This window comes from Salvia splendens, chromosome 8 (genome assembly GCF_004379255.2).
Source record: "Salvia splendens isolate huo1 chromosome 8, SspV2, whole genome shotgun sequence".
Classification (NCBI taxonomy): domain Eukaryota; kingdom Viridiplantae; phylum Streptophyta; class Magnoliopsida; order Lamiales; family Lamiaceae; genus Salvia; species Salvia splendens.
This window is the reverse complement of record NC_056039.1, coordinates 32,146,359-32,163,530: the sequence shown is the minus strand read 5'-3', so window position 1 is coordinate 32,163,530 and position 17,172 is coordinate 32,146,359. Positions and strand designations below refer to the sequence as shown.

General features: G+C 37.6%; 1 protein-coding gene and 1 pseudogene across 4 annotated transcripts; one reads left to right on the top strand and one right to left on the bottom strand.

The window, feature by feature from the left end:
• Positions 1-87: 87 nt before the first annotated feature.
• Positions 88-5,168, bottom strand: LOC121746092 (annotated as a pseudogene).
• LOC121745065 (pentatricopeptide repeat-containing protein At4g01570-like) lies at positions 3,271-8,276 on the top strand. Of its 4 annotated transcripts, XM_042138830.1 has the most exons (4): positions 3,321-3,378; positions 3,477-3,563; positions 4,516-4,685; positions 5,473-8,276. In XM_042138830.1, exon 4 carries the CDS (start codon positions 5,574-5,576, stop codon positions 8,046-8,048), a length of 2,475 nt encoding a protein of 824 aa, XP_041994764.1. In that variant the 5' UTR covers positions 3,321-3,378; positions 3,477-3,563; positions 4,516-4,685; positions 5,473-5,573; the 3' UTR covers positions 8,049-8,276. The 4 variants fall into 4 exon arrangements, with proteins under 4 accessions (XP_041994763.1, XP_041994765.1, XP_041994764.1 ...); XM_042138829.1 differs by having other exon boundaries at positions 3,271-3,563; XM_042138832.1 differs by lacking the exon at positions 4,516-4,685.
• The last annotated feature ends 8,896 nt before the right edge of the window (positions 8,277-17,172 follow it).

Sequence of the window (17,172 nt, the reverse complement as noted above, 5' to 3'; positions counted from 1 at the left end):
GAATACGGAGGCAACGATGGTGCATAAATAACCTATTTTTGTCACAATCACAAGTGGGAATGCAACTATTCAGTGTTTTCTCCATATCCCGAAATAACTGCTAGTTTATACTTACAGAATCCCATCGACATTCTGGAGTCAACCTAGCACAAGGAGCATGAAAGCTCTTGCGACAACTCTTGTCATAACACCCGAGAGCAGCTCCCTTGATGCCACAACAACTGCACCTAATTCTTCGACTTCTATACAATTCATTTTCAAGGTTAACAACGGTATCATCTTCAAAATACACATTAGGTGCCCTACAAAAGATGGACAGCCTTATTTTGCTATAGATTGCAATTAAAATTAACAAATTGATACTATTTGTTTGATGACTACCCTAATAAAGCATAAAAAGGTAGATAGTAGCATGTGACAGCAACATAATGAAACAAACTAGAAATTTTATTAATCTACCACCAGCGAAGTCGGCATATATTGTTGCAATTGTCATACCATTCTGCACATTTCTTGTGAACATGTATAGCATCCTTTCTTGTGTCACCTATCACCAACTCCCCACCGACGTAGTGAACCATGATCCCTGAAGCCCGAACTTTTGAATTTCAGTAACAAACCACATGCACAAAATCATTCCTGTCTTGGACAATTAATGAATATGTAGCATAAATAAAAAAACATAAGCTATATTTCAAAAGGGATGTACCTCCGACTCTTCAGACGATTGGCAGAAAGCACAATGAATTGTACTGGGAGATGTACTACATTTTAGCAAAGCATGCCTGCCAAGCAAGGAAGGTGGTTTATCAACTTTTGCTGGCGTTTTTATCTCTGATTGATCCCTTTCAAACGAGTGATCTCTGGTTGCATTCTTTTCATTAGCACCTAAAGCTTTAGAATCATAGTTGTCCTTGCACATGCTCTTAACAGATAATTCAGCTGTCTTTCCAGAACTTGGCGACTTTCTACAGACACTTACATACTTTCTTTTGACACATCTATCTGAAATTTATTTGTGCATTCCTGGTGGATGCAGATTAGTAAGCATCTGGGAAATCGACCCCCCTTTGTCTTGCTCAGTATCTAAGCATTTTTTTCCAATTTCAGATTTGTCAGTTTCTTCTTTACTGCCAGATTTTGGTACCTGAGTTGGTTTCTTAGAGTTTTTATCACCTTCACTGTGTTTCCTTAACTTTGTACGCCCTTCATTGCTTTTTCCACAATTTTCTGATGCTGAAACTTGAGTGAATTCCTCACCCTTGCCATTTGCTAGATGCTCTACCTCATCAGATAAAACATTTTTTTCTTGAACACTGGCCAGGACCTTTCTGCCTTTTCTAGATTTTCCTTTTATAACCAATGGAGTGTCTTTATTGCCCTCTTGCATATCTTGATAAATTACATTGCCAAATTCAGCATGGCCTGCGGTTACTGTAGAGATCCTTCCAGCTTTCTTGTCTTTTTCAGGCTCATTTGCGTTGACTTTCTTTTTAGAATTTCGCATTCTGCCTTTGCCTTCAGAGGATTCTGTCCTCGTACGCTTGCCTCCTGTGCTAGTAGATCTGTTCTTTGGAACAGCAGCTTCTGTTGAGTTCGCTTCTACACTTTTTAAGGTCACATCCTCTTCAGCAGTATGATCTTCAACCTACACTAACATAATTAAATCAAACTTGGTAAATAATGGATTGTTGAAATATTAAAATATGTTATGCACCTGTATTGTTGGACTTGAACAGAGTTCAGGAGAGCAAGGCCTTTGTGTCCATTCAAACATTTCACTATCAATGAAATTTGCATTGTTCGATAAGTTACCAGCTCCTATCTGCATAAAGAAATAAATGAAATACAAAAATAGTGCGTTGCCAAGAAAAGTAATTGCATCAATTATCAGTCAGGAAATAATTAATGAACTCTATAATCCTAAATTCTGTAGCATTAGTTCATAATCGATGACATTAGAAGCTATATCTGGGGGAGAACAAACCTCATCATCCAAGTCTTTGATGTCGCTGAAGCAAGGAGCTTCTGGCGGTGTATTCATGACCAGATTGTCATCCGTCTGCTGAGTTGATTTCTCCATGTCCTCTTCATCTCTCAACCAGAAAAAGGAGGTAACTTGGCTCCCCCCTTTTCAGATGTAGAAGGCATGTCATTTTGTAAAGTAGGACTGCTTTTAGTTTCATTTCTGTTGATTTCAGCAGCTTCATCCTTCAGCTTTTCTCGCTCCATTTCGGTCCTTGTATATGGTTGTATCTGAATCCTTTTCTTTGTAGGAAAAACTGATGCACTTTTTGATCCTCTCCTGTGATGCTGTTTCTGATTCCCAATGTCTGAAGCTTCTAGTTTCATTTGGCCATTATTTTGGACTGTACACAACACATTATAATTGAGGCAAACAATGAGTTTGTGGCAAGACAACATATAAAGCATGTTTGTCAAATAGTTGTCTAATGAAAATATGGAAGATTGTCAAACACCGCACAACAAAGTAGTCATTACCAGAAGGGCTCGGTGGTGCTTCAGTTTGAGTGACAAAAATATTGACTCCAGATGCTACTTCCATGCTTTTGTAAACGCTAACCAAATTATCCATACGAGGCGCAGGCCTAATTTCTGCGAAATGAAAATGAAAAAAATTACAAAATGAGAGCAATCAATATGTACAAGTTATGAATTCCACAAGTTAATAATCTATGTGAAGCAAAAACATATATACCTCTTCGCCTGTATGGAACTTTACAAACAGGACAATTCGATGCTGCTTTCATCGATTTCTCGATACACAAACTGCATCAATCAATAACCAGAAAACAATAGGCAGCAAAAACGAGTTGAAATCAGCCCTAGATACAGAAACCGTATACGAATCAATTCACTAAAAATGCTTACTTGCAAAAGACATGATTGCAGGTGAGCGAAACGGCTGTATTAAATAGACTCAAACTGTTGACAGGAAAAATAATCAGTTAACGATCTGAAATTCCAGCAATTGAAAAAAAAAGGAAAGAAATGCAATTTCATTTAGAGAAATCGTATGGAATCATTACCATATAGGACACTTGAGCTCCCTTCCCATTCTCTCCAGATGTGATGCTTCCGCCTCTCTTCACGAAGCTTTTCTGATTCTCTGTGTGAGCAGTCGAATTGGAGTATTTGCTGAGGCGCGCGAAATTAAATATTTCGGATAGTTGTAATTTCCCGCTGCCGCTAAATTCCATAACACGCTTCTCCTCTTAACATTTTTAGGCATCAAATAAAATGTGATTTTACTATAGTTTAATTTATTTAAGATGAAATACTACTACTAATAATGACCTAATTCTAACTGAGATTCGCGACTCTCACTCTTCTGTTCTCTTCCCCCACACACACACAGTCCGACTCTCTTCCCTCTTCTCTCTTTCACTTTCAGGCTCCGGCCACGCTACATCTCTGGCTCTCTTCCCTTTTCTGATTTCGTATTCTGATTTTAGAATTTCAGGTTTTTTAGTTGAATTGAAAGCTGATTCGCTGAAATAAAACAGGTTAACTGGCTGTAGCTGTTTCCAATCAGATTTTGGGTAACACTCCTGCTTTATTTCTCGAATTTGTTATCTGTTGAAGCTTTTCTGTATTTTAAGTATTTGCTTTTGCTTGCAATGATGCTTCTATGATCTAACTGAACCTAGAATTTGATAACAAAAATTGAAATGTCTCATTATTGGGTGGATTTATCCACAGATATTACTCGAAATTTGTGGTTGAAGTGTCAGAAATTCGTTTTAATTTAGAATGCGGCAGTCCCAAGTCTTAGTCCAAATGCAAAATTTTATTTCTCCAAATGGAGTTGTTATTCTATCATTAACAAATTGGAAAATGGATTTAAATTCTACAATTCTCAAATGGATAAGTGTTTCTATTTTCTGCAGGCAGTAGGTTTTTCAACCAGAGTATGTTTATAGGCAACATTTTAACATTTTTATTTGCAAATTAATGTCTTATTGTTGAATTTATCATTTTTTAGTTTCAAATTGCGAGAGATAATTTGCTTCATGTCATGTGTATGTAAGAGTAAGTAGGGTTCGTATTCAGGGAATTAGGTAGTAAACTATCGGTAATAGCTAAATTAAAATACAGTTGTTGATGAGAGTAATGTTTGCTCGAATGGTATGCTTTAGTAATAGGTGGTTTTTGGTTCAAGAATATGGCTAAAGTTGAAAGCTTTAGTAATTTTATTAGTTAGTCTTTTTTAAAAAAGTTATTCAGCTTATTACAATAGCGAGTGAGACTTTGTCTGAAATTTGATTCGGAAACTATGATTAGAATGAGGAGAAGCTAACAGCAGATGATAGGTTTTGCATGTTGTTCACATTTTGCTTTCTCTTTTGGAATGAAATTTTCCACTTGCTTGTTTATCAGTTGATGTTGGGTTCCTTCTGTTGTTGTTTGCTCTTTTTATCAAAAGTCAATGTCTGGTTCAGCTTTACGGGTATCCGCATCAGGTAACTGAGTGGGTGTCAATGCATTTTTCAGGTGTGGGTACCCCTAGTTAAACCTTTCATGCCTATATACAGACGTCGCTCTAAGGCAAAGATGGTGGCAGCATATTTAACTAGTTCACTGTGGTACTCACGATGCATATTACTTTCTTCATTCTTCCCGCAAGTGAACATCCCCTGCTTATTAAGATGCCGATTCACTAGGTATTTAAGCATCAAAAGTCTAGATGCCTCTCCAAATCATCATATATTGTTTGGAACTTAATTGTTTTTATCTATGTGTTTCGTTGTTGAATGTTGTTCACTAAGATCATATTTGTTTAGTTATCTCGACTTTCCTAACTTCCATTTTTGATAAATTTTTGAAATTATTCACTGTCTATCAGAGCGTCACGATGGTTAGGATTTCTCGTGGGGTTTAAACCAGTGATAAAGCAATACTGGAGTCGTAAAAGATGCTGATCTTGAAATGATCAGCTGGCAAAATGTCTTATGTAGACACCGACTCGAAAATTTCAGAAATGCATATCCTCCCATTGTTCTAAGTGATAAAATGTTGCGTGTAAACCTACTCTGGTTTTAAAAATCAAAATTCTTCTGCAAAATCTTAAAGATAGGCATAAAAGATAGTAGTCACAAGGTAACTAACCGGAAAGACAACTGAGTGCACACTGCCTCAGGCTTCATTCCTGTCCTGTAGACACAAAATTCACTATTTTCAAAGTTGGAAAGTTCATGGGCTTTGAATTATATGTTTATGAATCTTTGTTGCATTCCTTAATTGCCAAAAAGTTCGGATTCCAGTTGCAGGGGTATAACTCTCTTGGATTTGGATGATGTTGGTTATTGTGATTTTTATGCTGCCACGATAATTTTTTTGTCGCAAAACTTATATTTCCTCAAGCTTTTCTTGAAATTGAAGATTTAGATGCATATATGTGCAATTTGGTACTAGAGTGCTCTAATGATCTTCTTATTCATGATTTTTCAGTGTTGATGCCAACAGCGAAATCCTCGGCATGAGTACAGCAGGGACTGTTCTGGCCTCATCACCCTATTTACAATTGAACAAAAGCTAACTGTAAAAGGATAATGCGCATTGGAGGGTTACCAAGACCAATTACAATTTTTCACGCTTCTGTTGCATCGCTCCTCCCAATCACCACACGATTCAGATTCGTGACGGTGGCAGAAAAAGCTGCTAAGTCAGCTAACGTATCTAAACTAGGTGACCTTCTGGTTGACGCTGCCATTGCCAAAACTCTCTCGAAACCTGGCGGAATTCATGAACTGGATAAGAAAGGAGATGCCATCCCATTATCTGAAGAGCTTGTGCTTCGAATGCTCCGTCGCGGCTCTCTTGATTCGTCAAGAAAGTTGGAGTTTTTCCGGTGGTGCTCCAACAGGCAAAACTACAAACACTCGGCATGCACCTACTCACAGGTTTTCAAAGTCCTCTGTTTTTTGACACACCATCATCATGATGACATTCTTGAGCTTGTGGCCACAATGAGGCGTGATGGGGTGGCTCTGGATTCAATTACTTTGAAGATGATTCTTGATGGGTTCATCAGGGCTGGCAAGTATGATTCCGCATTGGAAGTTTTGGATTATGTTGAGAGGGAATTGATTGGTTCCAGCTGTTTCAGCCCTGATGTATATAGCCCTGTTCTTGTTGCACTCATGAGGAAGAATCAGATTTCGATAGCATTATCGATATTATTAAAGCTTGTAGATTCTGCACTGCTCTCAGCAAATAGTGAAAATGTGGTCATTCCTGATGCCATAGCTTGTAATGAGGTGCTTGTGGGACTCAAGAAGGCAGACATGAGAGATGAATTCAGACAAGTTTATAGTAATTTACGAAAAACGAAACTTTATCCTATGGATATATGGGGTTACAACTTATGCATTCATGCATTAGGATGTTGGGGTGAGTTGAGCTCTGTGTTGGGTTTGTTTAAAGAGATGAAGGAGAGGAACGGTCCATTTGAACCTGATTTGTGCACGTATAACAGCCTCATACACGTCCTTTGCTTGCTTGGGAAGGTGAAGGATGCCCTTATTGTGTGGGAGGAGCTGAAGGCTTCCTCAGGTCATGAGCCGGACGAGTTCACTTACCGGATTATGATCCAAGGTTGTGCCAAGTCGTATAGAATCAATGATGCTCTGAGAATCTTCAGTGAGATGCAGTACAATGGCATACGAGCAGGGACTGTTGTTTACAACTCCCTTCTTGATGGTTTGATGAAGTCAAGGAAGTTGATGGAAGCCTGCAATCTGTTTGAAAAAATGGTGGATGATGATGGTGTGAGGACCTCGTGCTGGACGTATAACATACTTATTGATGGTTTATACAAGAACGGAAGAGAAGAAGCTGCTTATTCCTTGTTTTGTGACTTAAAAAGAAAGGGTAATGGTTTTGTGGATGGAATTACCTACAGCATTGTCATTTTGCATCTATGTCGGGAAAATTGGGTTGAGGAAGCATTGCAGCTGGTGGAGGAGATGGAGGGGAGGGGCTTTATAGTTGATTTGGTTACTATAACTTCACTAGTAATCGCGCTTTACAGACGTGGTCAGTGGGATTCGATCGAGAGGCTCCTGAGGCATATTAGAGATGGGAATTTAGTCCCTTCTCTTATTAAGTGGAAATCAGCCATGGAAGCTTCAATGAGTAGCCCACAGAGCAAGAAGAGGGACTATACACCGATGTTTCCTTCGATAAGTGATGTAGCCAAGGTTTTGCATCTGACAAGTCCGGATGGCGAAGGTGCAGAGGACGCCAAGCAGTTCAGTGACGAAGCGGACGAGTGGTCATCATCTCCATACATGGATTCACTTGCAAATCAATTTGCCTCTGAGAGCAGCCGTGGTCCACCACCTTTCTCGCTGTTGAGAGGAGTTCGAGTTTTGGCGAAGGGGGAAGATTCTTTTGATGTTGACATGGTGAATACCTACTTATCCATCTTCTTGGCCAAGGGGAAGCTGAGTTTGGCATGCAAATTGTTCGAGATTCTGACCAATATGCGCGTGAACCCAAATAGCTACACTTACAACTCCATCATGAGCTCCTTCGTCAAGAAAGGGTATTTCAAGGAAGCATGGGGAGTCCTCCATGCGATGGGGGAAGCGGTCACCCCATCGGACATAGCAACGTACAACGTGGTGATCCAAGGTCTAGGGAAGATGGGGAGGGCGGATCTTGCAAAGGCTGTTCTTGACAAGCTGAACAATGAAGGTGGGTACCTCGATATTGTCATGTACAACACCTTGATCAATGCCCTTGGGAAGGCTGGGCGGTTTGGTGAAGCGGTCGAGCTGTTCCAGCAGATGAAGAGCGGCGGGATAAACCCGGATGTGTTCACCTACAACACCCTAATCGAGGTGCACAGCAAGGCCGGGCTGCTCAAGGAAGCATACAACTTCTTGAAGATGATGCTTGATGCTGGATGTGCACCTAATCACGTGACCGATACGTGTCTCGATTTTCTTGAAAAGGAAATCGAGAGACGGAGGTACGACAAGGCGTCGATCCTAAGGTCCGAAACTGAAGATCTTTGCTGAGGATCTCAACTTAAGCTGGTGTTGCTGCTCGCAGTCCTTAACAGTGTCAATGTTGCTTGCTCATGCAATGCAAGTCCTTAACGATTATAGTTATCTCATAATTTCATGTAACGAGTTAAATGTAAGTATTCTGATTATTCTCGACATAACAAAATCAAATTGTTTCCATAGAAGTGCATTCTCTTAATAAGACTTGGCCAAGCAAGTATTTTTACATTTCATTTTCAATTGGCTGTTGTTGAGATTGTTGCTACAGATCAGGAACTGGCGAATGAGTCCATATTTTCTTTTTTTTTTTTTGCAGAAACGAACTAAATAAATCAAGCTACATAATTATGCAGGAATCAAAGTTTAAATACTATTGGTATATTTTAGTGTTAATAATTCTAATACTCATAATTAAAACTCTTGTGACCCCTAATTAACCACTAATTAATTAATTCAAGATTTAATTATTAGTATATGCGGATGTAGTTGACCCATTTCAAAATTGTGCTACTAATGGGCTATTGGCCCGCTTTTATCACAACCACATTTTATAATTTTTCTCAACTGCATTGGGACCTATTTAGAGATATGCTGTAACAAAAATAAATCATTATAATGTAATCATAGGGAAAATTATATTTTCACACCCGAAGTTTTACTTTATTTCAACGATTAGAACACATTCCTGGTTTTGGCCTTTCCTATTCACGCGGGATTTAGAAAACCAATTCAACTCGTACTAGATTTGAAAATGAAATACATACTTATATGTTAATTTTGAAAATGTGTTCAAATCTGAAAAAATAATGAAATTAAAGTAATTAGTCAGGAAATATGTCAATATAGATAAGGATCTAGCGTTTAATTCAACCAAAGTGCATATTGTGAGTTCATGTGTCGACAATGATGTGCAAAGTCATAATGGTAATAGAAAAAATGAAGTTTGGTATAATTGCAATAGATAAATAATTATTTACTATCCTTTCAAAATTTTTTATACTGCTTATATAGTATTGTGCGCTAATGGATATTTACTTAGCATATCCCAGTTAAGCAGCCTTAGCCCACTAAACCAAATGCACCTGCAAATTCAGAGCACCAACATCGCGTCTCGATGCGGGCTCTATCTCGTCTCAGAGAGACGAGACCGCATCGAGACAGCGATGCGGGCTCCGTCTCGTCCCCAGCCCGTCCCTTGTCTCGCCGCGGAGAGGCAGCGCTCGAGACAGCTCGCCACGCGCGTTGGCCACGTGGCGAGCATTGGTTCGTCCGTGACGCCCACTCGCCGGCCAGCGAGTGGACGTCTTTAATTTCCGTTGAAAATGTTTTTTTTTATTTTTTTTAAAAATTCAGGAAAATTTTGAAAAAAAACCCCCAAAAATATACTAGCCGTTTTTTACAAATTTTTATTTTTTTTTGTATTTTTTTAAGCCCCCAATCACTTCTATAAATATCAAATTATTCCCACAAATTAATCCACCATAAAAACTCTTTATTCTCACTCAAACACTCTACATTCTTCATCTCAAAACATTATTCTTCTCCCAAATTTAATCCATTTATGGATCTATTTGAGCAAATGCGTCGAATAATGGAAGAATCGCTAGAAGAAGATCTACGTAGGGAGGAGGGGGAAGCCGCGGCGCCTTAAAGATGATCCCGGATTTACATCCATCGTAACCGGAGGAAGCCGTCGGAAGGTTGGTACGCGATTACTTCTGTGAGAACCCGGTATGGGGAGAAACATACTTCCGTCGCCGTTTCCGCATGCGGAAACCGCTATTTATGCATATCGCAAATACATTGACCGCCTCAGTCACACAACGCTCCAGAAATGTACTGCAGCAATCCGTCAGCTTGCTACTGGACAAACGACGGATTTTAATTATGTGTTTTTTTTTAATTTTTTAGAATTTTAAGTTGAAATTTTATTTTATTTAATGAAGTGTGTTTTTATTAATTGAATTTGTTGGAAATAAAAATAAAAAATGAAATTGAATAAATAGTTAAGGGATGAGATGGTTAAGAGACGGTTAAGAGATGAAGGGATGCATGTGTTGTCTCTTAGTTAAGAGATGGGGTGCAAAGTACAGTGGAGCCAATGAATAATGAAGAGATGAGACGATTAAGAGACATGCCTCAATCATAAATTTTATTTTGAGAGAATAAATAAATATTTAGGAAGTTAATGAAACATGTTTCAGTCATTTTAATAGTAGTTCCTCACCTTTTCATGATGATTGTAACTAGTGCTCGAGAAAAGGTGACTGAGGTTATCATTATGATTTTGAGAGAATAAATAAATATTTAGGAAGTTAATGAAACATGTTTCAGTCATTTTAATAGTAGTTCCTCACCTTTTCATGATGATTGTAACTAGTGCTCGAGAAAAGGTGACTGAGGTTATCAATGCATAATGATAACAAATAGTAGAAACTATATTAAACAATTACTTATATAGTACTAATATACACTTTTTGCTTTATTTACTTTATCTTCCATAGATGCGATGTATCTTGATTCTTTGTTTTAATAAAACGTCATTACATTACAATGTTATCAGTGAAATAAATGTGGTTAAATGCATTTGGTTGCTTCTCCATGAATTAAACTTTAAATTACGCTCAATGGCTACAAAGTGGGTTGGTAGTGAAAAGGAAAACTATTTATGTAAATATATAACGACACATGTTAGAAACTAAAAACAAGTAAATTCCAACTTGAATAGTTTGAGGTAAAGGTGTTGCATCATGAGATCGATGGTAGCTCCAACGATCGAATTTAGTGGAGTTTCTTAGCCCTTAACATCAACATTGAAAATCGATCGAACCCCAAGTCTAGTGGGAATTGCTAACAAACATGCATTGTGGTATGCGAAGGCTTCATAGACTAGATTTGGGGGAGTTCCCCAATCCTTTTAAAGTAGTGATGAATTCGGACGATACCCTGCTTGTTGAATCAATCTACTAGGTAACGTGCAATGTGGGATCGATGAGAGCTCCAAATGTCATATTTAGTGGAATTTTGTCGCTCTTATAGAACTGTGGTGGGGTTGGTTGATCCCAAGTCCACCTGAATCTGCAAAATATATACTCTCTCCGTCTCATTAAATATGAAATATTTACTTTTCAGTACGAGATTTTATGTAATGTTATTTTATATTTAATAAAAAAAGAATAAAGTAAGAGAAAAGGAAAAGGATAGAAACAATGTTCTTTATATTTTAAGAAATATTTCATTTTGAATGAAATACCCAAAAAAAAATCATTTTTAGTAGGCAAAGTTGTCGCTACTACCAAACTACGTCGTTTTAGCTGAATAATAAGACCATCCGCAACGCTGTCTCTTATCTGTCTCGCAACTGTCTCATCTCTTAACTATTCATGGGCCCCATTGTACTTTTTACTACATCTCTTAACTAAGAGACAGAACCTGCAACCCTTCATCTCTTATCCGTCTCTTAACCATCTCATCCCTTAACTATTCATTCAATTTCATTTTTTATTTTTATTTCCAAAAAATTCAATTAATAAAAACACACTTCATTAAATAAAATAAAAATTACAACTTAAAATCCTAAAAAAATACATAATTAAATTCATGGCATAATAAATAAAAAAAGACATAATTTAAAATACAATTTTATAGAAATTATAAAAACTACTCTGCCGGCAAATCATCCCCCGGAGGCGGTGGAGGCGGAATACCAAGTTGACCCACCAAATACACAATGTCGGCATGATGGACTTGAAATTGGGCAGACATCATGCGCGAAGTGTCCGCCATCGTGGCGGTGAAGTACATGGACATTAAGGAGGAGGGCGGCCCTTGGGAGCCCGCCTGGCTTGATTCGCCTCGGCCCCACCTCCCTCTAGCCGCCTTCGCCGCCTTGGTCCCTTGCGGCCGATGGCGCCCACGGGAGGACCCCCCTGCATCCTCCGATGTGCCCTCAACCTCCTGCGAGGCAACCTCTTGTGCGGCGCTGCCTGAACCGCCCCCACTAGATGAGTATTGGCCACCCGTCGTGTGCTTCGTGCGCTTCGAGGTCGAGCACGTGCTGGACTGGACACCGCCAGTCCACCTTGCCTCGTCTTTGACGATCCCAAACATCGACATGTTTGAATTCTTTACCGGTGTCGTCGAAATAGTCTCGCAAAGCCGATCTCAGAATGTCGGCTCCCGTGGCTCCGCTTTGGTAATGAGTCGCTTCAGTCTTGTAGATGCCGCAGAATTTTTTGACCTCTCTGTCGACTCAGTCAAAGTGAGAGCAGAGCATCTTCAATGTGCGGCGGCGGGACCCCTTCGGCTTAATCTCGTTGTAGGCCTCGGTGACCTTTTCCCAGAAGCACTTTCGGGTTTGTTGATTCCCTACGATGGGATCGTACGAGACGCTGATCCAGGCGTTGTACACAGCCATCGTGTCCTTGCGGCTGTACGGATGCCGGCCTACATCCTCATCCTCCTCGGCCGCCTCCGCCTCTTTCTCCACGGCGTCGAATGCCCTGGAGCTTCCACCGACTCGTCTTCCTTCCGGAGTGGGTTCATTCGGATAATCCTCCCTAATTTGGGATAATCCCTGTGAATACCTCAGGGCGGAGGGACGAGCGTATGCATCCACATCAAAATGGGGTGGTTGGTACCCCGCCGGCGTCGATGAACCGGAACCCGAACCCGAACCACCCAATACATTGTACATGCCCCTAGTCGCTAAACGCGTTGATGTCAAACCTGCCGGAGCCGCCCTTGTTTCGGTCGTCGGACATTTTGTGATGAAAATTGGAGAGGTTAGATGAAAATTGGAGATGAAATGGAGATGATTTGGGAAGAATAGATGTGTGTTTGTGTGTGTACTGAGGATGAAATAGGAGTATTTATAGAGTAAAAAAATAAAAAAAATAAAAAGAAAAAACGGTAATATTACTGATTGATTTTTTTTTAAATTCGAATTTTTTTAAAAAATAATTTATTGCGTCAGCGTGACGAAACCAACTCGCGGGCTGGAGAGTGGGTGTCGCGCGCGCATGGCGAGTTGGCTCGCCATCCGTCTCGCTGGGACGTGCGTCTAGGCGGGATGGTGACGAGATGGGACGCTGCAATGTGTCCCACGCGGGTCTCGTCTCGGAGGGACGATACAAGAAACACCCGCGAGATGCGTTGCGGTGCTCTAAATCTTGAATGTTTGGTGGGGGTTTGACTCCAAGGTTATGCCTCGTGATGCCAGTTGCTCACGTGCTACGTGTGTATATGGAAACTTCGGATCACGTGCTTAATTACTTATTTCTTCTTTTTGGGTAGATTTTAATGGGATTAACTTTTATTGTTATTGGTGTTTCTTAAATGATTACACAATCAACTAATTTAATTGAGTTCTTTTTCTAAGATATTTTGCCGACGTCGATATAGTAGATTATTCAGATTTGAGATTATGGTGGTGCATAATTTTTTGAGTTGATCGTTTGAGGAACTAATTATCTGAGCTAATATAAATGAAGTGTTAAGAATAGATTGGGTGAGAAAGAATTAATAATTAAACATCTCCACCTGTTTATAAGATTATAACTGCAAGAATTATTAGGAACGAGAAAGTAGTATATTTTTCGGATGCAGTGAAGTTCATAACAATTTCATTAAATTTATACTATATCATTATTCTCATGAAAATGTATTTTTCATGATAATCCATCATATCATGTACGCCATTATTTATTGTAAGAGTATATTTGTCTATGAAAAAAAATAAAAAAAAATAAACCGAGTACTTCGGAAATTTATTTTCTCTACTATTTTAGATTACTATGATGATAATTAAATCTTGTTATTCTAGCTAGTGTAAGAGCACAATTTTTAGAATATGTATGCATTTGTAACGGAATCTAAGAGACATAATAATTAGAATTAGAATTAGAATTATACTAATAATGAAGAATATAACATACACATATGAACGCTTAAATCATGCCATCATTGAACACAAATTAATTGTTATCTTTCTTGCAGAAAGAAGTTTGCTGTTAATGATTATAATAGTAAAACACAATGTCAAAAATTAAACAAAGCATTTTAGGTTGGTAGTGTTCAGTCAGAAACCTCTTGGAAAAGGAATCATTCCATATTTCAACTGCAAAAATAATTTACATATTTTATTCAATTCACCAACTTAATATTGACCTAGTTGGTGTATCACTAAAATTGAATTGACTAATTGCTTATAAATAAATATATATATAATGGAAATTGGATTTGACAACATTTGTCGACGGTTCTACCAAAGGCTTTCATTATTGTCGCAGTGATTGTTTTGTATATGTGAAAATAAGGTCACCTTTCAAATTTAGCTGCTAATTGAATATTGCCAAATTTTAATGTTATTCATGTCAATGAAAATGGTCCCTCGAAATTAGTAGTTGTGCTAACAAATTAATAAGAACATCTTAACTCACAAATGATAATGAACTTTCTTATGTCTCTTAATCAGTTTTATTGACTATAGTTTATTATTGTAATTGTTGAGTACATGACTAACCTAACTCAAAAGAGTTGTTACCCTATAGAATTAGCTTTAAAGTCTAAATGCATTATGACGTTTCCACTGCAATTAATTGTCATTATTTTTGTGGGAGTTTGGTGGAGTAGCCAGGACACAGGGTAAATACTCCACGCGTGACATTTTATTTTATTGGCAATATATATCCAAAGATTCATATACCTTCTTTTCTAGAGAAATTAAGAATAATACTCCGTATAAGATTCAAATTCACAACATATTAATCAAAAACTCATGTGCTGTACTTACAGTTTAGGGGTTTGGATAATATAGATATACAAGTAATGATCTTGTTTTCAGTTGCAGATTCAGAAATCGAAACTCGTAATTAAGTCCAAACTTATAACATAGATAAACTGGAGTATGTCTTGACAACATTTCAAACAACTACCTTATTAAATAACGATATTGAACGACAACGTGCACCTTGCTTCATAAAACGAGCATGTTTTGACTCATTTTTTTCGTTTCATTCCATCTCAACCATCTATGCTAGGTCATAAGTTTCCAAAATTGTGCTTTGGAGGTAGGTGTGTGTATGAAATCGGAGTCTGCAAACCTGCTCAATCCCACACTATCGATCCTTCCTTGTATATGTATGTTGTCTCTATAAGTGCGAACGTGTGTGTCCATTTACTAATCGATTTTCAACGCATCTCAACAATAACATGATACATAATTGAAAATATAGTTGGGGTTCAGGACTTTGTGGGCTCAACCGACCACATTGCTTGCCCACATGGGACTGGAAAACTCCATTAAATTCAGTCTTGAGTTGTTGTTGATTCCACGTTGCGACGATTCCACTCCAATCCTTTGAGGTTGGATTTCACTTTCATTCTTCTTCCGCAATTCATCGCAGCCAACAACCTTCATCACTGTATCTGATCACATAAGTTTCATTTTTTGGATTCGCGGTGCAGATATATGGCATATGAAAACTACAATTTCGTTTAATTGGTTTATACTATTCCCTATCATGACAAACTCTATGTAACATTACACATCCTTTAGTCAAATATTGAGCCAAAAGTCTAAATGGAAAAGAATAAATAATGAAAACAAAATCAATGGAGCAACGACTAGAGAAACTTCCAAGAGTTGGTGATGATCAAGTACTACGGCTCGAGTTTACCATATTTAAGTTAATCCAAACTTAGAACAATAACAAAACTCATATATTTATCCCCAGTTGCTAATTTTATATATTTATACAATGATTTAAACGAAAATTTAGTTTACTAATATAATTGGGTACAACTGCTTGGAAATTATGCTCGATTAATTCGAGAGGAAATAGTCTTTTCCAATATATAAATAATAGGTGAATGATTTGTTATTTCCCAATCCAACCGTAGTGCAATGCGTAACGCATGTTATTTTTAATGCAATATTGACGAAGTATTTATCATTATTTTAGTTTCTTTAACTCTTTGAAAGTGTTACAATATGTAGGAGAGTTTACGAGTTATTCTCTAAGAAAATTCTTAAATCCAAAGTTTTTAGAAACCTTTCATTACAGTGGTTTTATAAACCATTGAAATATTAAAAATGTGGAGATCCTAAAATGAAAATTTTCTACCGCATTACCTCTATCTTCTAAACATCCGCGACAACCTTATTCGCTATATCCGACTCAACGTATTCTTTTTCCTAAATTTGTAATTGAATATACAATTATCTTATATACTATAGTGGCACTAATTAACTAACAAAAATAATGTGCACTAAGTATTTTTGGTGGAATTTGAATTCGAATATATCGTTTCATCACCTTTCGTGATTTATCTTCATTTATAATTTTAATATCTTATCGTAAATATGAGAATGTGACAAAGTGATTCAGTCTATTCGTATATAAACAGGGTTAACAATTGCTTCTTTATGAAAATCAAGTTATTCTTGTGTCTAAATATCGAGATTATGCCCACGTATTAAGACGTATTGCATCGCTCATCATCGATGCAAATATATCCATTTGTAAATTACACATTAATTTGAATATTTCTTCGACGAAAATTAGTTTGGACTATTGATTAGGCAAGCACGACTTTTTCCAAAAATCACTTTTTAATTCACGAGTTAGTTGAGCCATCCCCTCTCTTAGAAAGATTGAGAGTACTATCGAATATCAACACTTGTTTTTTTATCAACCGAAACTCCAAACAATTTAATTTTTGTATCTAATTTCTCAGAGGGTATGGATATAGCTCAACTAACGCTAGTCATTCAAATTTTGTTTATTTAGGCTTTACTTTCTCTTTATCTCATGACTTAGATAAAAGCACTATGAAATTCGAACATCATACATTATTTATAAATTTCATACTTATAATTTATGTGAAGAAAATCTAGAATATACTCTGTTTAAATTAGGTCACGGCCACGTTGTACGCTGACATTTATTAACATTTAGATAAAGTCAAACATCGATTTGGTGGTCATTTTCATACCACAATATATTCTTGTATGGTTGTTAGCATATAAACCTCAGTATATAAAAATACTGATGATAATTACATAATTGATAGATAAAATAAGATGTCCTGGTAAATTGACAAGCAATATGTATGTAATTATCCAAATTTGTAT

What these genes read in the sequence shown, in the direction of transcription:
- LOC121745065 (XM_042138831.1), top strand. Translation starts at nt 5,574, where the DNA reads ATGCGCATTGGAGGGTTACCAAGACCAATTACAATTTTTCACGCTTCT.